The 22164-nt window shown below is 45.6% G+C and overlaps 5 protein-coding genes across 12 annotated transcripts in view; 2 read left to right on the top strand and 3 right to left on the bottom strand.

Moving 5' to 3' along the window:
- Positions 1–25: 25 nt before the first annotated feature.
- Positions 26–2297, top strand: rhd (Rh blood group, D antigen). Its single transcript, NM_001032763.1, is given in 10 exon segments — positions 26–209; positions 471–657; positions 726–876; positions 959–1106; positions 1177–1349; positions 1416–1553; positions 1632–1759; positions 1830–1909; positions 2044–2117; positions 2205–2297. Coding segments are annotated over 10 exon segments (1245 nt in total). The 5' UTR covers positions 26–70; the 3' UTR covers positions 2232–2297.
- Positions 2298–2310: 13 nt separating this feature from the next.
- tmem50a (transmembrane protein 50A) lies at positions 2311–4810 on the bottom strand. The gene is made up of 7 exons (XM_003962409.3): positions 4653–4810; positions 4144–4247; positions 3937–4049; positions 3446–3513; positions 3244–3336; positions 3087–3147; positions 2311–2998 (listed from the first exon to the last, which is right to left on the bottom strand). Exons 2-7 carry the CDS (start codon positions 4243–4245, stop codon positions 2953–2955), a joined length of 483 nt encoding a protein of 160 aa, XP_003962458.1. The 5' UTR covers positions 4246–4247; positions 4653–4810; the 3' UTR covers positions 2311–2952.
- Positions 4811–5217: 407 nt separating this feature from the next.
- Positions 5218–7529, bottom strand: mgst3b (microsomal glutathione S-transferase 3b). Its single transcript, XM_003962410.3, has 4 exons — positions 7289–7529; positions 7090–7212; positions 6809–6881; positions 5218–5743 (listed from the first exon to the last, which is right to left on the bottom strand). Exons 1-4 carry the CDS (start codon positions 7412–7414, stop codon positions 5643–5645), a joined length of 423 nt encoding a protein of 140 aa, XP_003962459.1. The 5' UTR covers positions 7415–7529; the 3' UTR covers positions 5218–5642.
- Positions 7530–7845: 316 nt separating this feature from the next.
- rsrp1 (arginine/serine-rich protein 1) lies at positions 7846–10882 on the top strand. 7 transcript variants are annotated; one of them, XR_965442.2, is made up of 6 exons: positions 7846–8075; positions 8598–9158; positions 9237–9436; positions 9782–9874; positions 10080–10505; positions 10581–10882. XR_965442.2 is itself a non-coding variant. In XM_011615663.2 (6 exons), the coding sequence occupies exons 2-6, from the start codon at positions 8655–8657 to the stop codon at positions 10692–10694; spliced, it is 810 nt and encodes a 269-aa protein (XP_011613965.1). In that variant the 5' UTR covers positions 7847–8075; positions 8598–8654; the 3' UTR covers positions 10695–10882. The 7 variants fall into 7 exon arrangements, 2 of the variants coding, with proteins under 2 accessions (XP_011613958.1, XP_011613965.1); XR_965441.2 differs by having other exon boundaries at positions 10053–10505; XM_011615663.2 differs by lacking the exon at positions 9782–9874 and having other exon boundaries at positions 7847–8075; positions 8598–8895; positions 8979–9158; positions 10431–10505.
- A 1516-nt stretch (positions 10883–12398) lies between these two features.
- The window catches only part of syf2 (SYF2 pre-mRNA-splicing factor), a 65898-nt gene continuing 56132 nt past the window's right edge, over positions 12399–22164 (bottom strand). Inside the window, exons 1-7 of one of the 2 annotated variants that reach the window (XM_003962411.3) lie at positions 16356–16470; positions 15943–16047; positions 15655–15780; positions 15320–15437; positions 14662–14752; positions 13899–13997; positions 12399–12780 (exon numbers count right to left, since the gene is read on the bottom strand). In XM_003962411.3, the coding sequence (XP_003962460.2) occupies positions 12615–12780; positions 13899–13997; positions 14662–14752; positions 15320–15437; positions 15655–15780; positions 15943–16047; positions 16356–16445 (795 nt within the window). In that variant the 5' untranslated portion in view covers positions 16446–16470 and the 3' untranslated portion in view covers positions 12399–12614. Of the gene's footprint in view, positions 12781–13898; positions 13998–14661; positions 14753–15319; positions 15438–15654; positions 15781–15942; positions 16048–16355; positions 16471–22164 lie in introns of those variants that run through there. The other variant, XM_011615687.2, reaches the window with a different exon arrangement.

Genomic DNA, 22164 nt, shown 5'->3' with positions numbered 1-22164 from the left:
TTGCGCTCAAAGGAGCTGCAGGGCCACACGTGCGTCATTTGGAAGGGAAGCTGCACAGGGAACATCTCCAATGGCTCCACAGTACGCGCCGAGTCTGCGCTCCCGCCTGGCACCTTTGCTCCTCTTCCTACAGATGGGCTTCATCGCCATATACGTCTTTTATGTGGAGATCGACACACACACGGATCTTACGAGGGACTTCTACGCAAGTAAGGTTTGGTGGTAGGGGTGGGGGGGGGCGGCTGGAAAGCATTTTGTTTGTGCATTTGGGCGATACACTCAAAGAAAACTGGGTTAATGAGGGTATTTATGTGTTGTTAAACTTGATATGTTCTCCAAGGGGGGGGTGGGGGTGGGGCGGGAGGGGTCACTGTTGGGAATTGATAAGCTCAAACACTCAACTGACTCGTCAGCCCTCAGAGGACCTGCGTTTTCCCCCAAAACATCATGTATTTTTTATTCTTTTGCAGCGTTCCAGGACGTACAGGTGATCGTCTTCCTAGGATTTGGCTTCTTAGGCTCCTTTCTCGTCCGATACGGCTTCAGCAGCATCGGCTTCAACCTCCTCGTGGCTGCCGTGGCGACCCAATGGGCAATCGTTCTCAACGGAATGGAGTCCTGGTACTACAGAGGGAAGGTCAGCATCAATTTGAGGAGGTGGGTTGTTCTCCTTTTGAATTCGCTGTGTTTGACATGCGTACATGGCGTAACGGACACATATACAGTCTAGTGGTAGCAGAGATGTGCACGGCCTCTGCACTCATTTCCATTGGAGCCGTCTTGGGGAAGACCAACCCCGTCCAGCTCACTCTCGCCGCCCTGCTGGAGGTGACAGGGTTCATCCTCAACGAATGGCTCCTCCGCAGTCTCCTCAGGGTATACGTCACCTTTGTCCATCGTGTCACGTTCTCTTCCCCGGTGCCGGTAACGGGAATGTAAAGGCTGTTGGTGACTCCAGGTGCAGCTCCTGAACAGCATCATGCAGCTTCATATCTTTGGCCCCTTTTTTGGACTCGCGCTCACCTGGATCCTGGATTGGAAGGGATGCGAGAAGCAATTCGAGAAGGAGAAATCAGCCTACAAATCGGGACTCTTCTCAATGTTGGGTACGAACCGGGCAGCCCCACTCGTGAACATAAGCAAATGCTGGTGGCTGTTTTAACGCTTGTCCTCCAGGGTCAGTCTTCATATGGATGTTTTGGCCCAGTTTTAACTCCATCCTGGTGGATGATCGCACCCCGGTGAGGGCTCTCGAGGCTGTGTTGAGCACCTACCTGGCCCTGGCCGCCAGTGCTGTGACAGCAGCAGCTGTAACGGTGCTCTCGAACCCCAAAGGAACACTCAACCTGGTGAGACACCCAAACCTAAACGAGAGCGTTCTCATAATTAACCAGTCCCCCCCCCCCCCACCTCAGATCCAGATGCACTCGTGCATCCACGCCGGTGGAGTTGCCATCGGCGTTTGTCTGACAGCCGTGCGTCATCCATGGGAAGCCATGACAGTCGGATATTCTGCCGCCGTCCTCTCCACGGCTGGATTTCGATATCTCAAGGTCTGGATCTCGATCGACGAAACCAAAGCGAGCATGGCATGTTCACCTCATGACGCCCAGGTCAATTTGATCTTCCAGGGGCCCATGCTGCTGGCACATTGGTTCCACGACGCCCGCGATGTTCTGAGCACTCACGCCATACCTGGACTTCTGGGATGGGTGGCCCACCTGCTCCTACAGATCCAGGCCTGTGACGATCCCACAACGTAAGGCTGCAACTATTACACAACTAAGAAAGGGTGTAACCTCCCACACGTGACCTCTCTTATTTTATAGGGCAGTCCGCTTTGCAGTATTCCACATGTGTACCCTCTTATTGACTCTGGCCTTGAGTCTCTCCATGGGGCTCGTCACAGGTAAATCCTGCATCTGGGAGGCCTTGGCAACCATTTCACTGCGGCACAGCGCGGCCATGGAAGATAGAGGCGTAGAATGCACACAGCAGCACTGCCTGTTCTTCAGTGTTAATGCTCTGCACGTTTGTTCAAAGGGATCATACTCAAGTGGAACTTTTGGAGACCACCCCAGGACAAGAAATGTTTTGATGATCAGGCTTTCTGGGAGGTAACCAACAACATCCAGCGTTATCATTACAAGGTGCTTTTAAAAAACCATTTATTTCTGTTGCCCCCCCCTCCCCTCCTCTTTCAGTTTCCCCATCTTGCAGTGGGCAAGTAACTTCAGAGGAAAAAGACAAGTTTTAATGTGGCGAGACTGTGATAAAAATACTGAAAAGAATATTAAGGCTCAAGAGGCATCGTGTGTTATTCTGTTTAATGCCACCACGGGTTCAGAGAGCAGTCTGGATGTCACACAAGCAGTCGAATACACACTCTCTCCAGTAAACACACCACCAACGCTTGTCGGCTCCAAGGTTCTCCCATTCACCCCCGATATTGAATTCAGATGACCGCAAAGTTCCAGAGTTTATGAAAAAAAAAAACTCCTCATGTGGTTACATTCAGTAAATAAAACATCTGCTGTATCATAAAATATCAGCAATGATAACTTGTACCATAATCATTTCTGTTATTTCCCCTACAGAAGTAGTTGATGTAAAGTGGGAGCATGTCCCTGTGTGTGTGTGTGTGTGTGTGTGTAAGAGGAAAGTAGACAGTTAATGGAAATAATGCTCCCAAAATATTTAACCTGTAACCAATGAAACTCCCACCTCTGGCTACATGTGGAAACAGACACATTTTACAGATGTGCCACATCAACTTTGAGAATTTTGTGCTCATTAATGATCAAGCCATCATACAGAAAAGTATATAAATTAAATACAGTATGTTATTTCAAAGGCTAAAACTGCGTAATTGCAAAGTGGGTAATCAGTGAAGCGAATCTGTTTCATACGACACAGAAAGCAGAGTATACAAAGAGTGGGCAGGGTAGATGGTTACTGCCACAGGTCCTCAGTGCGCCCAAACTTGAAGATCAAACCCCTGAGAAGATGAGCAGACGGTGTGAGAAGTATATGTTCTGAAAACAGAGGCCCCTGTAGGGAAGATGTGCTGAGGACTGTTCGCTTACCCGAAGAAGATGAAAGCATTTTGGAAGAAAATGGCAATACCAGGATACATGATTGGCTTCTCTGCAGGGGGGCAGATTTAAAGGTTAGACACCAAGAATTGGCTCATACTTAGACAGTGCTGAACGAAGCAACAAGGTGAAGATAATGGGAACCTACGAGGCACCACGAATCCTCCAAAGAGAATCCACATGGAAGCAATGAGGGAGCCAAAAGCCAGCATGAAGCCAATGAAGAGCCACACTTGAGCGCCTGACAGAGATAACAAAAGGGTGAGGCAGGGAATGGTTCCAAACAGCCATTCTCCTTGAGTTTGCCGTCTCAGATGACAGAGATTAGTTCAAAAATATCTTCTACACACCGATCTGTCCCATGCAGCCTTCGCTGTAGCTGTCGCCTCTCACCTGCCCATTAGAAACAGCATTGATCCTAGAGGGGGAGGAATGAGAGGAGACTTATCTAGAAGCTTACACAATTGTAAAAATACTGTTCTTATTTTCTCACTTGAAAGCCCAACTGGCCTAACGCAACATGTGATCAGCCCAAAGCATCAACTAAGCCACGGATGTATGTGGCGTGGCGACCCTGAATGTCACGCGTTAGAAAGACGTGTCAGGGCAGTTTTCAATACTTTAATCTAACTAAAAAGCTGCATTAGCGCCTCTTTTTGCCCTGGAGAAAAAACTAATCCCCCCCATTATCCGTGCAAGATTCCCACCGTTGACCTCAACCTCTTCAAAAGGCACCCAGCGGTGATCACGTGACTGAAACCCCACACTTGGATCATGTGATGCTATCACATTCAGGAAGCCGGGATCCTTTTCTCCACACATCACGACAACCGGTTCTTACATGAGAAAGGCCAAAGTCGCGATGACTCCACATGTGTGATAGGCGTGATGGAAGTCTGCCTCTCCGGGGTATTTCACTGCCGCATCGATTATGATCCACCACCCGGTGAAAAACTGCACAGATCACAAGCACGAACATGCAGGTCAGGCGTGTCAGGAAAGACTTCCTACTCGTGCAGTTACTTTTTAATCCGCGACCGATATGTACCAGAACTCCTGCAGCCACGGATGCGATGGCGTTCCTCCTCTCCCCCCAGTCCACGCTGCACTCGCAGTCTCCGCATCGGATCCCGTCCAGAAATCCTGACATGACTGCGGGGAAAGTGCGTGGAGGTGAAACTACAGGCAGTAATTTTGAAATACGACACACTGCGACGACGCAGTAACTCTTGTGTTGTCATATCCCAACGCTTTGGCTTCGACGTGCCGCCCAGACCAAAACTACCAATTATCTCCTCCGACTTTTAATTCCTCGCGTCTTTTTCAACGCTGGTGCCAACGATTTACGCGATTTCCCAGGTAAGGAAGGGTTTTCACGCAGAACAGAAGTATGTCGTAGGACTCTTTTGTTCATCGCTTTGGAATTAGCAAACATTTCCTTGAAGGTTTCTGTTTGCGACGAAGGCGAAAGTGCAGAATAGCGCCAACGTCAGCCGTAACATCGTGCAAAAAACAACGCCGACACTGGTAGTTTACTCTCTCGAGGGACCGTTTTACCTTTTAGTTTTCGTTTCTTTGATGTAGACCCCCTGGATAAAACCCCGACTTAGCTTCCGAAGAGCTCAATCACGCGCATGCGCACTTGCTGCCCACTATCGGGAGCCTCCGAGACGCTGCTGAAATTGATGCCTTCAGGTGGTGTAGGAAAAATGGGAACTCCTTTCACGACCAAACGATTCTAAACGTAACATTTCGGGAGCATTTAAACATCATATATGTAGCCAGCCACAAACAATTAACACCCTCCAGTGTACAGTCTTGTATAGTAATGGAGAAATAAGAAAGGCTAGCATGCCTCGCTTCAATGAGCATTTTCTTTTATTTCATGCTGCCAAAAGACAGGCAAAGGACTTAACATTTTTCTTCTATAGCCAATTTATGTTTATTTACTTTTTCAATTCTACCTTACATAGAGTAATCGATTAAAAGATGCTGTGCTAGCCATCATTATGATGAAAGATCTAGCAATTAATTGAAGCATTTCTACAGTCACTCAATGACATTAAATTGTTATTTGTGTCATATCCATTTACTATTAAAGTAAAACACAGCAAAGCAATGATTAAAGTAGAAAGATTAGAAATTTATTAACACAGCCAGTTACAATCTGTGAGAAAATAAACTTATATTTTAATCACTGATATTAGGGAAAGAAACTTTGACAGGAGAATCAGAACCAGCCGCCTGGTGCAGAGCGGGATTATTGTGGGAGGTATCATGAGTGAGTCACATGAAGCCCCCTGTCTAAAGCTGATCATTTTAATATTCAAAAAGACTGCAACTATCATATTACTGCAGAATCACTCAGCATATGCTTCGTTGTTTTATAATGTGCACAATTATGGAATACACACATCCCACAAATGACAGCATACAAAGTTTTCCATAAATTCCTGTTTCCTTTGAGCATTAACATTTGTAAATGTCCACACATACATTAGTGTTTGACAGAACTAAATGTTGCATTTACAATAAAGGCAATGTTTCTTAGATGACTCCCAGCAGCTGCAGGGCAACGCAGACAGACAGAGCAATAACTCCAAGGGATCCAATGTAGCCATAGGCACCATTCAGCCTTTTGGACGGATCTGCAATAAAGCATAAAAGATTAAACATTTTGTGCTAAATGAAAATCTGAAAAGTCAATACAGTGATCCCTCGCTATATCGCGTTTCATCTTTCACGGCTTCGCTGCTTCACGGATTTTTTTTACAGTGCGGATATTTTTACAGTGCATTGTGCTCTGAATCCTGATTGGCTCAGGGGCTTTACTGTTGTCTAGAAATAAAATATTGACGCTGTACTGTATTGGTTTTTCACTTGTCAACAGTTTTTGTTTCTGTACATTCGGCCAACTTTACATTTGCAACTTTACGTCCTGCGCCTTCAGTAGAAACAGACGCTCCAGCGGAGCGGAGTCAGGACGAAGAGGCACAGCTGGGACTGGGAAATACGCGAGTGACAATGTTTCCAACCTTGTATTACTATATTAAAATTATTGTTTTAAACAAATTTTGGGCTTTAAAACAGGTTTTGATTTTTGGTTTCATTCTATAGTTCAGTATTGCATTGTAAAATAAAAAAAAAATAAAAAAGCTGACTACTTCACGGATTTCACTTTTCGCGTGCAACTCCCGCGATAAACGAGGGATCACTGTATTGACATGCCTCTTCTCGCTGGCCAAGGAGACAAGATATATTGTTTCTCTAATCTTGTTTAATTTATAGCTTTATGAGTGGAGATGCAACTCTTTAACTCTTTGTTAACTAAGGCCATTTAAAAAGTGCCTTATAAATTAAAGTGAATTAGAATTTTGGAAATACATTTTTACTATGTTTGAGCCCCCGATTTTGTGCTTAGGCGAGTCACCTGTAAATTATTGATCAGGAGAAGGACGGGGGCTTCACCTTTGATACTTAGATTACAGCTCTTACTCCGATTCTACTCGATTAACACATGGATATTCTGTTATTCAAACTAATGGTGCATATGAATGCCCAAATGAGACCATCTTAGGTGAAATGGTAGCTGTTTTAAAGCTAATCACTAGTTGGTTAAACACTAAGCTAATTCATTTTTAACATTATATGTGGCCTTATTTTGGCAAAGTAATCCAAATCCAGATTACAAGGAATCTATATTGCAGCCTTACCTCCAGTGTAGTAGCCCCAGGCATAGGTAAATCTACTGGTCACCCAAATTGCCCCCAGCACAGATGCAGTTAACTGAAAGGACAGATAAGTGATCTTTGATAAGGACAGGGATGAGGAAAATGTGCTTAGTCATTGTGACAGGGCGTTGGAACATAGTTCTGGTCTAAACTATTTGTGCCAAAGAGCAGAAGGTCCCCCCACTCCCGTTAGTCGCAATATCAGAAATAAAAGCATGAAAATGATCTCAGTGGTGGATTTGTGTTATTTAGTAAGTACAAACCGGGTAGACAAGAGCTGCGATGGTCTGGAAAACCAGCCACTGGGGATACAGCTCCAGGGTGTTCTGGTGGGCCCTCTGGATGCAGTTAAACATCTGATCCTTCTCACTGTACATTGTGGGATACTGCAAAGCAACGGTGATGCATAAGCCAGAGACGTAATATGAGGCTTCCAAGCAGGTTTCTTAATATTCACATTACCTTGACGTCGTATTTTTTTCTGGCCAAACCAACTTTGATCGCTAGATAGGCCAGCATTACCCAGCTGTACAGGTAGGTGAAGATGACGTAGCCAAAATCGGACGGTAACACGCTCAGAACGCCCATGTTTGCGGTCAAATGCAGCGCCTTCACACACGATCGACCTGAAACAAGCAGCTACCCGCTCCCGCTGAAGGCTGGAAAAACAGGAAACGTGCAGAAAAAAAACAAACCTGGTTTCCTAACTTCGCCGAGGTCAACGCCCGCTGCATTTAAAGGGCCAGAAGGCTACATTCAGCAGTCTCACCACTCGTACGAGGAAACAGTCGGACAGATTGATGAAATCAGTGTTTAAAGGCAGTCAAACTCTTTATTCCTAATAATAAGATTATTATTCTGAACATAATTATCAAACAGGACTTTTGCAGAAAAAAAAACATCCATCCATGAATTGTAGATTCATAAACCACCATCTGGGGGCAGCAGCGGACCTTTGCTGTAGCAGTATTATATAGCCAGAGAAGAAGAATGAACACGTGATTTGTTATTTATAAGGCGGTTCCGCCGCCATTTCTTACTCGAGTGCCGACAGCAAAGTGTGCAGTTATCATTTAGATCCTGATTGTTTTTGTTCAGATAAATACCTAAAGGCTAATATTTTCGATCATTTTAATTACCTGTGTAATCCAGACTTGTGGCCACACTCTGAAGGTAGCGTTGGTGTTTTTCAAGTTTCATCGCTCATATCAACGTTCCGGAACTAAAGATTTGAGCCATACTATACAAGGTAAGAAATGTACTTCACTTTTCCACTAAAAATACGATTATATCCCCACATTTATTCGTCTAAATTAGAAGTGAAAGACATGATGTGACTCAAATCGCGTGAAGTTGCGCTAAATCGTCTCTATTTTTTTCTGTTGCGTCACTGTGGAAATTTACCGAACTTTCTAGTCACTTGCAGTTACGCAATTTCGTCGCTGGGGGCGGTGCCGAACACCGGTTACGCAACAGCCCTTTATCGCCTGCGCCAAGGTTGTGTCACAACCCCCGTTTGTTAGAAAATTAACTCTAGATTAAGAACTGAGGGACTAGAATTTAATTGTCCAAGGATCATCGACCAAGATCACATCCATTGATCTCAAAACAACCTATTTTATGTAGCCTGTTACAAGTCAGTCTGTGGGGATTTGAGCTGCCTGTTACAACTCCACGTAATAACGCCGTTACAACTCACCAGATTATAGCTAGTTTAGTTTTCTAATTAGAAAATTACAAGTCTAGTAAAGCAGTTGCCTTGTCATTTCAGCTTGTGGAAGGGATAAAACCATGGTCAAGGCAAAGGAGCTGCATTCTGACATGGCTCATGCTCGCCAGAGCGACGGGATCAACGTCATCTTTGATCAGAAATCACCGGCTCGCAGTCGCTCCCGCTCCTCCAGCAGTGGGGGCAGCCCCTCCTCGGCCTCAAGCCGCGGCCGCCAAAGGGGGCGGTACAGGTCTTCGTCATCTTCGTCCAGCAGCAGGTCCTCATGTCATTCCAGGTCCCGCTCTCGCCCTCGTTGTCACAGAGGGTCTTCACGTTGCCGCTGTGAAAACCACTCCAGGTATGGCCGTGGGCGGTACCGCCGCTCGCCGCCCCTAGGCTATAGGACCCGCCATCATTCCCATCCCTGCTCACCCTCCCCAGACGGATACTCTCGCCGGAGACATTATCGGTCTCGCTCCAGGTCCTCGGGCCATCAGAGCAGGCGTAGGAACAGGAGGATAGCGAGCAGGTCCAGCCGCAGGGATTCCCGATCTCCTAGAACCCAAAGAAGCCGTCCAAGGTCTCCGTCTCCAGGACGCTCCGTCCATTTGAGTCTCGAGGGTGAGTTAATCGGTTAGTTGTAGCTTCGCAGAGCTTTGTATTTTTGAGAGGTGACCAACTACATTAAATGTCTTATAGATAAGAGAAAACTCCTTGAAGCTGCACAGGCCAATGCAATGAGGACCCTGGGAAGGAATAATCTGGAGCTTCCCGAGAGCGTGAAACCGATCCTGAGTGCGCCCGAGAGCGTGAAACCAATCCTGAGTGCGATGCCCCCGTCCAAATGGGAGTTACCAGAGACAAGGGTGAGACATGACTTGGACAAGGCTCCATCACAGGTGGGCATCTGTGTGTTTTTTAGGGTTTTTATTTTTTAAATAATAATTTGACTAATCCTACATCAACATAATAAACTAATTCCCCTAAAATATCCGTAGGGTCTGCAAGGGTCATTCTTGGAGACCTATTTTAAATCAAGACTTATTGATTTACACATTAATTTACTTCAAAGTAAGTGTAAGCTGTTGGATGTTCGCTGCAGACTATCGGTGATATAAAGTCTTTATTCGTTGACGTGTTTTCTTCAACCCTGAAGTGTGATGTGTTGAATTTCCTGTCTGTCCTGTTAACCTTTGGACCCCTGGGGGAATGCACATACTCTCTATTTATTCCTGTCTTCATAGATAACATGACAGTGGTCCTGTTCACTCTTCGGCACCTGGGAATAAAGGGCTGTCATGTGACATGGGTGACTACAATATGGGTTTGCAGGAAAGGTCAATTGCCAACTTTTGAAATGTTGACACTGCACCATTTAGTTCCACACTATAGATCATTTACCCATAAACATTCCTACAGATGCTAATGTCACACATAGCCACACGAGACACGACATGTTCATACAGACACCTCAGAGTTGGAAGTGTGACCTTACAAATGTATTTATACTTGCAGTTGAAATGGGTCGTTGTTATTTAGCAGAGTCCTCCGCGCGCTGATGGAGCACAGGCGTGTGGACTGCGTTATACAGACAATTCCTGTCGAGAGCGCTAAAAACTGAAGAACTGCCGCCAAAGATAAGTTGGTACACGGGGCCGTGTGCCGAGGGGCTGGTATTCCTACGTCACCATCATTCTCCCACTGTAGACAGTGATTTTCATTTTCTTTAGTTACTTTTTGGGTGCATGAGAGCTGCAGTTTGTTGAAGCTAGACGTCAAAACCATATGGGGGAACTTGTAATGCAGCTATCCAGGAGGGAGACTCGGGTCGGGGGTGGGGGGGGTTCCCGCTCTGCCTAACTGGCCTCGCTTCTCTTCTTTCTTTCAAAACAGAGCGAGGCGGAGGCGGACGAGGCGCCCTGTCCGAAGATGTCCCCCAAAAGCAAGATGATTGCTTTCAGCATGAACGTAAGTCTCCAGGTTTTGGGCGCCGCGCTCGGGGAATCGCGGGCCCGTTCTCACGCGCCTTCTCTCCGATTCCAGAACAGCGTGGCCAAACCCACCGTGGCCGTTTCTGGCGCCAAAGTCACCGCCAGAGCCGACAGCTATGAAAGCAGGAAGCCGTACGGCCACTGGGTTCCAGTCAAATCGGTTTAGCGGCGTCACAAGCCGGCGGGGCAGAACAGGGACTCTGTAAATATTCTGTATATTTTGTACATATCATCATGTCTGGTGTTTTCTTCCAGATGTGTTATGTCGGATCACGTGAAGAGTTTTGTTCAGGTGGGATTTATATTTCTTCTTTATTGTGCTCTTTGTGGATTCAATAAAGATGTTGAAGCAAACTGTCGCCTTTTTCTCTGTAAGCATGAATTAAAGTAGCAAGATTCTGGCTTGAGAAAATGAGGAATTAACATCAGAGAACCGGTCGGTTCCGCCGCTATTGAGAGATCAAAGTGGGTGAAAGGTCCGTGGTTCTGTCTGAAACCATCCAAGCAAACACTACATCAAAGGAGGCCTCGTGATTGAGCGGGTCTTTGAATAGGACCACATTAAAATGTCACCCAAAACACGGGGGGGGGGGGTCTCTGACTGTCAGACCAGTTTTTAAATGTTCAAGTTCTTATCACTATTCTTTTTCATGGTTTCTCATGAAATCATTTGACGCAAATCATGATTTTTGAATTTAAAAATGAACACTCCGTGATGTCAAGTTTCCATGACGTCAAGTCCTTTGAATCCATTCATCGCGCACGCAAAGCGAATGCGCGTTTATTTAAGTGCAGTGTGGCGCCCTGACCACTAGATGGCGGCGTCGATACAGACTGATAGAATCTTCTAGAACCAAAATATAGACTATTATAGACTATTACTTATTTTATGAAACGGAGGAAACATATCTTGCTATATTTTTAGATCCTGCTGCTTTCTGGGCATGGGTCCTTTTCATTTTTAAGGGTGCTCAGCCCCCCCAAGACTGCAGATATGTTGAGATTAGCTGAGGGGGCTCTGGGTTAAAGAAATGTATGTTCACTTTAACATACAATAAACCCTTCAGTATAATAGAAAATAATGAAAATGCTGGTTGAATTTTAGCTTCAGGCTCCTGGCACATTGCAGAAATATTCCTTCTGAAGTACTTTGAAATGAATGTTAATTAAACATTTGATCAGTCTGGAAATTGTGGGTTATTCAGACAATGACTCCAACGCTGAATTTGATGGTAGACAGATCAGAGCCGACAGATTTTAATCGAGCGACGACTTGTGCGGTTGTAGCTTTATAACAAGAGTTACGACTGCTGGTGTCTTGACTGACACCTCGCATGCTCACACACATTGAGCTGCTCATTTTACAAGGTTTAAATCAACAAAGAGGGACACGTTTGGCAGTCAAAGAACCGTGATTGTAATTAAGATAATCAGGTAAGAGCGTCAGTGGGAACGGCTGTAAATCTCAAACTTACCACACCCATCTCGCTCCGTGCACGCTATGCACGTGTAATACCAGAGAGCGATTAAAGCCCCCCCTGGAGAAGAGCTGTGACACTGTTGAGGGGCGGGCATGAGGTGCACGGGAACCTGTTGCAGTCACAGGCCGACGGCCAAAATGGTTCCAATTCAAGCGTTGACGTTAATGAGCAAACTCAGCTGCTTAATTGTTCGCTCTTATCTGGAGCTGCAGTCGACAGCGAAACCTCTTGGCAGGCGGCTCTTCACGCCTGGAGGTTTGAGCGCTTTAAGTTTCCCATCGCCGTGTCTAAAAAGCCCCCCACTGAGACCACACACACGAATAAAAAGTCCCAAAGGGACCCGGAGATTTATGTTGAGGCATAAAAATGAAGGAGAACCAATACAATGACACCGTGTTACTGTTTTATTCTGTACAAAATGATCAGTGGGTATGACGCAATCTCACAGGACATTTTACAGACCTCAGCCTGAGGAGGACCGCCCTAAAACACTGTTAAAATGGGACAAAAAATAATAAAAAAAATCCCAGTGTGCATCAAGTTCTGTGGACTTAATTGCTCCCAGGAGTAAATCAAAGCGGGGAACACGCAGGGGAGCGGGTCTCCTACACGGCCGTGCCCCTCTCCAGGTTCTGTTTGATCTCTGCCGTGTACTTTCCGTAGAACCGCTCGGCCTTTTTGTTGAACTTGGCGTTCCTCTCGTTGATGTAGTCGATGTCTGCGTCGTCGTTGTAGGCCCTGCGCCGGCTGTACTTGGCTCTCTTATCGATCCTGCAATCGCAAGCGAAAGGCAGATTGGAGGTGGCCGCCCAGACGCTACCGGCATCCCATAACCACGAACCGGGACCCAGGGATCAATGTTTCAGACTGGTTTGAACTTTGCGGTGGAGGAAAACAAACTCGTACGAGGAAAACGCGGCCAATTTCGCAACTTGGAGCCTTCAAAGCATTGTTGTGCGTCACACCCTGGCGACCGTGTCTGGGTCTAATGCCCCACAGTTGTGTCTCCAACACAATCCTTTCACTGTCCCAGATGTAGGACAGCCCAGGGGAAACAGGCAAATCAAAGGTGACACGGGACTTGCAGCAACGGGGGAACTACGAAACAAAAAGGTTAGAGCTGCGGGATGTTTGGTCCCAGGGCGCGGCGCCATCAAGCGGTCCCTTGTGAGGCCCTGACGCTGGTTTTGTCTACGTGCGCGCACGGCTGCAGTGATGACGGCCGGTGTCGTGACTGCGAGCGGTGACAAACATCCAGCTTTAGGTGATTAACTTGGGTCAGTTTCACCCAGGCAGAGAATAACGGGCCGTCTCTGGTCGGCTGCTCCCGTCACAACTTCTACTCAGAAGAGGATTTATCCAGATCGGACACACCCGGGCCCGTACAAACATCTCCCTCTTCTGAACTGGTGGGAGGTCTCAAACTCATCCATGCAGAACCCATCCGGTCTGGGATGGGCGCCTAACCAGAGGCCGATCTGCACAGTACTGGAAAACGGTGCGATTGAAGCCAACAGTGATTAAACACAAGAAACACTTTAGTTTGAGCCCCTCAAAGACGCCATAATTAACACGGCAGCACCTAAACACAAAGGCAGCGAGACGTCCAGACCCATTTCAGAGAAACACCTGTTTACCAGCACAAGGCTCGCTGAATCACGGCCGGTGGCGTTGGTGTCCACAATTGTTTCAATCGGCATCAATAAACGGGACAAACTTTCACAACTGGTGTCGTAAAAGCCTTTGAACCAGATGATGAATTTAGATTTGACCACTTTATCCAAAGAGGATCCGCCGTAAAGGTTCCCACCACTAAGGAAAAACAGCAACAAAGCCTAAAAGGCCGCTTGAATTAGACCGCAAACAAAACTCCGTCTTTTCCCACTTACTGTTTCTCGAGATCTTCCACCATCCGGTCAATGCCCGTCTTTGTGGGGACGTGGGTACCGTGGATCAGGCTGTTGGGAGTGGGGTGGAAATCTTCACCGCTGTAGGACACCAGAGATTAAAGATGAAGAGGACCTCAGAAATGTGTGACCACAGATAACAGCCACATGAACACGCTCCGGCTGACTCTTCCCATTCGCTATAACGTGCACCCTTTTGGTTTCAGGGCACGATGTGTCGGTGCGTCCTTTATGCTCCCGAATGCGTCAGTCTTAATGGGTCTGAAACCCACAGGCACCCATTTCTTGTCTGACCTCGCCGTGCACTTGAGACTTAAAGAGTCTTGAGCTGTGTCGACTCTGGCCCCGGGGCAAACAAGGGGGTGCACGTTATCGTACAGAAAATGCTTTGTGAACATGTGATATTTCAATTCTAAAGAGATTTCTCTTACTTAATGAGAAATTTTACAGTTACAGTTCCAATAACGGAGGCGGCCTTCGTGGCCTTTTATGAGAAAATTGGAGCAAACAATCCGGACGGATATTTGCTCCACGTCCGGGTCATTATCGCCTCATCACGACTCAGAGGTCATGGAAAACCATCCCGTCAAGTCACCGGGGCTTAGATAAACAGATAGTGACAAAAAGCATTTGTGCTGGACTTGAAATGGCACCAGAGAACTAGAACCAGCCCCCCGCTGCAGCCAGAGGTGCCTGGTGGAGTTCTCCATCATCACCCAGCAGTAGTGGGAGTCATTCCTCTCACCATTCTTCTCTCTGCTTCTCGTAGTTTTCCAGGTCTGGTTTGATCTGTTTGGTGAGCCTCTGGTACTGTCGGAACTGTGCCTCAGCATAACCTGCGGGACAGCGTGGAGAATATCAACAGTGCGTCAGTCTCGATGCCCAGAAGACAACGGCTGCCTGTCAACACAACCCAGCCCCATCTGTCCGCTGTCTGCTGGCCAACCCAGCACAGGAACAACTCGGTTCTTAAACCAGGTCTTGGCACTTTTAGCAGTGGTGGATGCGTGAGGTGGCCCTCGAACGCACCGACTGAAGCTGCAGCCCGTGTGAATCTCCTCCATATTCTTCAATGGGCCAATCCGCTCAAGGTAGATGTTATCCTTTCTACCACATTTTCCATTCACCCTTCCATGAATGTGCTGGGATACAGCTCACAAGCAGCTTCTGTAGCAGCAACCTTTAACATCTCAGCCTCCTTGTGCAGGGTGTCAGTAATCATCTCCAGTCAGTCTGGACCAGACTTGGACACCATTTGAGAGACTTTTATATTATATTGAACCTTTTCATAACATTTGCTGAGACACTGAGCATAAATCAAACCCCGATGCTAACAGAATTATTCTATAAATGCTCTTGTTGATAAGCATCACACTATGTCAGTAAATGTGACGGTCAGCAACCTGCAAAGCCAGTATCTGGGTTCTTCTTTTTCTTTTTCCTCTCCCACCGTTCGGCATCATCCGCAGTAACCTCCAGCAGCTTCACTCTACGATAGTCCTCCCCTTTGGCAGCACACTCCTAAAAGTCAAGGTTTATGTACTTATTAACTATTTTAGATATGAAGCCAAGGTACAAAGCTCTTATTCAAATTACAGTAGTCATGATGCTGTTCTTAAATACTAAAAGAATACAACCTTTTGGGAGATTTAGTTTTGCAGTATCAAGTCATGGTAGTACAATGCTAGTTAATTTTACTATTTAACCATTTTAAGAGGAAAAGGGTGTAAAAACGAACCTTTTTCTTTTGAGTTTCAGCAAGCTCCCATTCTAATCTAGCTTTCTTGGCCTCCCAGTTAGCGGGAAGTTTTCGTTTCTTGTCCTCTTCCACAACCTCCTGTTGGTTGAGTTTTCGTGCTTCATTCTGCGGTTAAAAAGAGGAACATTTGTTGAGATTCTATAGAAACGTCCCATAAACCATCCATAAGCTTTGAGGGGGCAGTGACGTCATAGGCATGAGGCAAATGGCACCGAACGTATAGGGAGTTTTCATTAGCCAGGGCTGAAAGAGACAAAGAGAACTCACCCGTTTTAAATGTAACTCTCGAAACTTTCGTAGTCTTGCTTCTCTCTTTAGTGAAGCCGCAGTTTCTACTGGTTCGTCGTCGATATCGACACTGCTAGCGTTCGTCTGAAATCACCGCACAATCACACATTATAACAGCGCTTTTAACAATTAATCTATACTATACTAAAATATGCACAATATACTAGAAATTATCTTAATGAAAAACACTAAAGGAACAACAATCAAGTAAAAAAGTGACAAGGGGCTGGATATCCGATGTTAGCTTAGCACAACGACGCACTAACGTATACAAACTAAAATAGGGCCTCAGCAGATAAATTCGGTGATATCGGTGACATTTGTATTTCAAACATCCTGTATTGACACCGAGTGAATTAATTAAATATAAATAAAACAAAGATTTTAACAACCTCGCTACAAGACGCCATCTTCAGGCTCGTTTTGTTTTTCAGAGGATAACACGGAAGCTTGACGTATTTACCGGAAATGACGACGCCCATTTGCAGGAAATGACGATTGGGCGATTTTATAATTTACTTACTTTTACTACAAATTCAGTAGATTTCCATAAACAGTTGTCCTCTATGGATTAAACTCTGATTACTGTACGTAATAAAATTTCTGACTCAGCTTTATGGAGAATTCGAATTCTATACTTTTTCAGTTAACTCTGTGGCTTGTACCAGAATTAGATGCTTTAAAAGTATACAGGCATCAGGGACAGGGCTCGAATTTGGTTTTGTGGTGTCCCCCTTTGTCCAACAGCTCTTTCTTGTAATCCTGCCTACTGTTTTGATAATGACGACAACCTATTTTCCCCCCTCATCATCGGTCTGCCAAAACACTACATTTCAAATAACACATTAATGATCCATTCATGGCTTCTTTTTTTTTTTTTTTGCTGCTTCCCCCTCAGCTCACCAAATTCACCTGTCCCATAAAGGCATGTCTTTGGACTGTGGGAGAAAGCTGGGGTCCCCGGAAAGAATCCCACAAGCGTGAAAGGACAGTGCTACTTAAAAGGGCCCAGTAAACATAATAGACAGTATTTAAGAAGCCTTTGTCTCTCCCTTCAGATATTGAGGGGGTGTGTTGTCATTTGTTTAATCCAACAGCTATTTCATATTTTCTGTTTTACAACTCAGCTGATTGTATTTTAAGATAAGGAGTTACGGTTCTAACAACAGTTTTTTTTAGCTCCTCTTTAGTTGTTTAACTGATATTATCAGTCTCATGGTTTGACTCACAGGTTTCTTGAATCATTTGCTTCAGGAGTTAGTGTCTGATCTCCAGACAAAACTCTACTGGTTGTCCTGGGTTGCTGGTACAAATAAACTCTGGAAGTCCCTCCCGGAAGGCTCATAGTCAAAGACATCTTTGAATTAAACTCCTAAAAACAAGCCCCCCCCACACACACACATATACAAGAAAAAAATATTCATAACTTTGGACTGGAAATTAATAAAGCCCAATAAATAATTTTGGACTGCAAATCAGTCAAAAATGGAGGTTAATTTATTGAAGGTTTATTGAAATAACCGGACGTTGCAGTGACGTGTGTCAGAAAATTGCCCCATGAATCATCTGTTCTGAGGTTAATAGATATAAGGTATATAAAATTTGCTCGGTTAATGAGGTTTCATTATGGCCTAATTGCAAGGCAGCTAATGTTTTACGCTCATATTTTGGCAAACCTTTTAAAAGTAGACCACATTAGATCCTTCCTTGGAAAACTATTGTTAAACTAATGATAACCTGGGGAACAACGCTCTGCATGGATAGAGGGACCGTCCCAGGGCTTTTCCAGTCGTTCCCTGGGCCCAAAATTCCCTGGACAATTACAATTTCGTCCATCACTGAAACATACACAACTCAAAGCCCAGTGAGGCTGCAGATTTTGGGGCACAATGGTGCCTCTGCACTGAAATTATCACCAATGTTTTTCTTGGCACAAAATACAACAATCAACCAAATGTTGGAGCATCTACCAGGACCATCAAATATGATTCTACGTTCTGATCAGAGGACATCAGTAAACACTTTCAAGAGCCATTTCGACATGTTTGACTTGCCAAAATGGATATGTTTGATTGCATTACACTAATAGAGCTCTTTTGGAGGATGTAATTAAATGGAGTTTATAGTCTTAGATTAAAGCATCCTCTAGATCACAGGCAATGTTAATGGAGTGATGCATTTTCTCTACAAACCAGATGGGAGCACATCACAAGAGAGCAAAGCACCAAGAGCTCCAGTAATGGGTATGCTCCTAATATGCTATGCAAACAAACATCTCGGTCATAAAAGATGAGTAAGAAAGAAGATGCCTTTGTCTCAGCACTGCGTCCATTTGTTGTGCTTTTCCAGCGTCGATATCAAAATATTAATGTCCAAATCTTTTCAAAAGCAACTTTAGACACATGCAGCCGGCCCCAGGCCCGAATCTGGCCAGATGACAGTGCCACACGGGACACAGCGGAGGCTGTTTTGACACAAATCTGAAACACAATCCGACTGCGTGACAGGCAGCGCGAGCATCCCGGCAGGGCGGTCGAGTCCGCTGCAGCCTGGTGTGGATCTCACGTGTCGAGTCCAATGAAAACGTGCCGTCAACAGACACTCCTCAGATATTTTTATACCGTGTGTACTTTTCCAGTTGGGAGGAAAAAAAAAAAAAATCAGACCTGATTTGGAGTAATCCTATACAGTATCTTTAAATATAGGACAGTTGCATCCATGCCCCCCCACTCAGTGGGATTTGTGCTGTGAGAAAAATGCTATATTGTTGCACACACACACACACACACACACACACACACACACACACACACACACACACATGGGCTGTGTTGTCTTTATCTTAATAGGAGTTCCTTTTGATAGGGCACGGGGGCAGGGCCCCTGGCTGCGCAAGCAGCTGCCGCACATCTGGAAGTTAATGTAAACATCATGGCCAATAAAATCATTCCATTTCCTTAATTACTATTCCTGTCATTTCCGCACAAAGCGAAAAAGTTAATTCAGGGCCAACTCAAACAGGCGTCTACAATATGGGGAGCGACTCCCGACGCGTCGCCACCCCGACTACAGGCCGCTGTCACTGAGCTGGAACCGCAGGCTCCCGCCTCACTCTGCCAACGTGCGTCTGTGGACCCGTGTGTGTCCGCGGAACACGGGATGGCGCCGCGTTTTCCGTCTCAAGCAAATGTTCCCAGCGGTGTGCTGTACAATTATGACACACAAATCCCATCCGATTCCATTTCCCCTCTGCGTTCCCGCTCTCCTGCTCATTATCTGCCACTTTTTTCCCTCTGCAACTTCATTTATACTTGATGCTGTTAATGTAGGTGGATGGTTGAACAGCATTCAGTGTTTAGTGTGTCATGCAGCTATACATGCTCTAAACACTTTCATTTCCCATAGTATCATATGTCACAAAGCGCTTTTTCAACTGTGAAATCCAAAAAGCTTGTCCTGGTGTAAGGCACACCCAAAGGGCATGAATGGACAGACTGAAGCTCTTGGGATGGAAATCTTTGTGCAAAGCCCCACACCAAAAGCATCTTTGTGTCAACACAAATGCCAGTGTATGTACAGTTATTGAGCCTGACTGACAGAATTATCGCCGTCCCCCCAGTGGGTCAAATGCATCGCGTGCTGCATCGTGATTTGCCACAGTCCTGGCCTCTTTGATTCCGTTCGCAGGCCAAGAAAGGAAGAGGATTTGGTGAGTGAAGCGAGACATCTACTTACACGAAAGAAGCCAGCATGCACTCAAATACCACCGGTTTTTTAGTCAATGCGTTTGCTCTACCGCACACACACAAAAGTCCCAATTAAAGGCCATTATGGCTTTTCTACTAGCAGCAACCACAGGCAGAGCAGCTCCCAGCACATACATTGTGGGCACGCAGATGTCTCCCGTGTCGTCGTCCAAAGGAACTCCGACTCATCCGCAAACTTTAGAATCATAATTACTGATGAAGATTAAAGTGCCACAACAATAAAAACTGGATGCAATAAAGATGTTTGAGCAATTTCCAGGAACGGGGCCAAATGGGACTATCAGAGGTAAGTGTTTGGCTCACTGCTAGACGGACACAAGTGAAGCTGAGGCGACCCGGTTTGACCACAAGGGGGCGACATTTCCCCTACGGCGCGGCAGAAATATCAAATGTTAAAAAAAAGAGAGAAGCGTTTAGGCGTGGTGTTTCTGTTTCCCACAGACACATTCGCCTCCCGTTTTGAGTTCACACCACAGATGAAAGAACTGTGCTCTGTTTGGGGCTCTGAAGCATCCATTCACCACCTCACCCGCACACAAGTTCAATGCAAGTGTCTTCCCTTGAGCGGGGCACAAAAATGTCACGCCGTTCCGCTTCCCTTCCTGTTTCCCGGTGACCTTATTGAGAAAGTAAAGTTCTTACTTGGCCAAACAATATGCTCTTGTAGGGGGGTGTGATAAGCAGTGGCCAGTCAACAGCCTCTGGACATGCAGCTGTGGAGGCGAACAGCCATCCCTATCTGTCCCTGGCCAGGCACGCAAAATCAGCTGCTTCCCATGTAACACACACACACACACACACACGCATGCACGCACACACGCACACCTCTTTCCCACCTAATTCTGTAGCCTGAGAACCAACAATCTGTTTAGAGCACCAACTGCAGCGGCTCTTTCATCTCACTGTCAAAGAAGCAGATGATCAAATTCCAAATCTGTCGATGAACCGGAGGAATATCGAAAAGCAATGTCATCACCACCAGCATGTGAACTGTCAAAAAAGAGGTCTTTCTTTGTGATAAGTGCATTTTATTCTCCAAGCTATTTAGGGATTAAAGGGTCTCTTTTATATAACGGACATTCCTTGTGAGGAAGAAACGCAGTCGTTTTTTTTTTCCCAAAGGGAATTAATAGATGTGTTTCTCTAGTAGGATGTCAGATGTTCATGACTGTGATCAACAAATATTAACAAGACATTTACAGTTCAGAGCAGCACAGTTGTGAAATGGTTAGCACAGCCGCAGGAAGGTTTGCCCTTTGATTAGAGCTCTGAACTTTTATTTGGCGTTTGCATGTTCTGTAAGGGATTCCTCCAAATTCTCCAGTTTCTTCTCATGGTGCAAAAACAAGGAAAAAACATTCACATTAGGTTGACTGGATGACTTACAATACAGTAAAATTATAGAATGTGCGTTTATAAGCTAAAATTAATGAATAACAGCATCCGCATTGATATTTTTAACTGTTCTAATAATGTAATCTATTATATACACATTTGTTTTTACACTTCCTGTTTTACTACTATATTACAAAAGTTTTTATGTGGTCATAAATCTGGTCCCGTGATTTTTTTTTGGTTACATTTGCATGTGATGGATGAGGCAAACGGGGAAAGTGAGGAGGACAGCGAGGTGGCAGAAGACCAGACCCTGATCACCAAATATAACCAAGGACAAAAGGAATCGCTGGAGTCAAGAAGCTGAAAAAAAGATTTCCTCAAAGTGTAAAAATTTCCAGTCTGGTATTGGCGCAATCTGGCCTGTCAAGTTAAAAGGGGTCTGCGGGCGACTCGCCGTTCAAAACCAGACACACGTGTGAAAGCGGCAAACAGGACACGGAAAGGAATGTCGGATATTCCAGAAGCGGGGAACTGTCTCAGCGAACTGCCAGACAATCCGCTGTGAAGTGGAGTTGTGTGTGAATGAACGAGGTGTTTTCCTTAATGTGGGCTATAATCTGAGCCTCACGGGAGGAGAAGAAGCAGAACTTTGGAAAAGATTCAGCACTAATTCAGATCTGAGGTCCATTTTAAAGGCTTTTACGTGCAGGGGAAGAGAAACAAAGTCACGCAATACATAGAAATCTATGCAGACGCACTGTGCAGAGGCTAAAGAATAAGAAAAGAAAGCATTAGCCACACGTAAACAGAGTGTAAAGAAACCAGATATGGCCAATCCTAAAGGTAATATACAGATAGAATGCGTTTAGCAGAGTCCATTAAAGCCAAAAGTCTCTGAGGGAACGGTTCTAGCCAGACGTGGGACTTTGATGGAGGTAGCTAAGACACTAACGCCAGGTTAGCCTTTCACTCTGAGTAATGGACCAGGGTGTTTCTAGAGTCTCATGGTCCCTCACGAGGCCCCGCTGAGCCCCCATGATGAAGTTAGCGAGGCAGCCGGAGCTGCACTAGCGCAGAGAGAGCGAGCCGTGCCCGT

This window comes from Takifugu rubripes, chromosome 2, assembly GCF_901000725.2.
Source record: "Takifugu rubripes chromosome 2, fTakRub1.2, whole genome shotgun sequence".
NCBI lineage: Eukaryota > Metazoa > Chordata > Actinopteri > Tetraodontiformes > Tetraodontidae > Takifugu > Takifugu rubripes.
The sequence above is the reverse complement of the archived record's forward strand: the minus strand, read 5'-3'. Positions and strand labels throughout refer to the sequence as shown.

Bases quoted from the DNA above. Each gene is read 5' to 3' on its own strand.
- rsrp1 (XM_011615656.2), top strand. From the start codon at position 8,618: ATGGTCAAGGCAAAGGAGCTGCATTCTGACATGGCTCATGCTCGCCAG. The intron at 9,437-10,430 runs GTGGGCATCTGT...CTTTCAAAACAG, and splicing joins TGGACAAGGCTCCATCACAG to AGCGAGGCGGAGGCGGACGA. The intron at 10,506-10,580 runs GTAAGTCTCCAG...CTCCGATTCCAG, and splicing joins TGATTGCTTTCAGCATGAAC to AACAGCGTGGCCAAACCCAC.
- tmem50a (XM_003962409.3), bottom strand. From the start codon at position 4,245: ATGTCAGGATTTCTGGACGGGATCCGATGCGGAGACTGCGAGTGCAGC. The intron at 4,050-4,143 runs GTACATATCGGT...TGATCTGTGCAG, and splicing joins CCGTGGCTGCAGGAGTTCTG to TTTTTCACCGGGTGGTGGAT. The intron at 3,148-3,243 runs GTAGGTTCCCAT...GCCCCCCTGCAG, and splicing joins TGGAGGATTCGTGGTGCCTC to AGAAGCCAATCATGTATCCT.
- mgst3b (XM_003962410.3), bottom strand. From the start codon at position 7,414: ATGGGCGTTCTGAGCGTGTTACCGTCCGATTTTGGCTACGTCATCTTC. The intron at 7,213-7,288 runs GTAATGTGAATA...GTTGCTTTGCAG, and splicing joins GAAAAAAATACGACGTCAAG to TATCCCACAATGTACAGTGA. The intron at 6,882-7,089 runs GTTTGTACTTAC...CTGTCCTTTCAG, and splicing joins TCGCAGCTCTTGTCTACCCG to TTAACTGCATCTGTGCTGGG.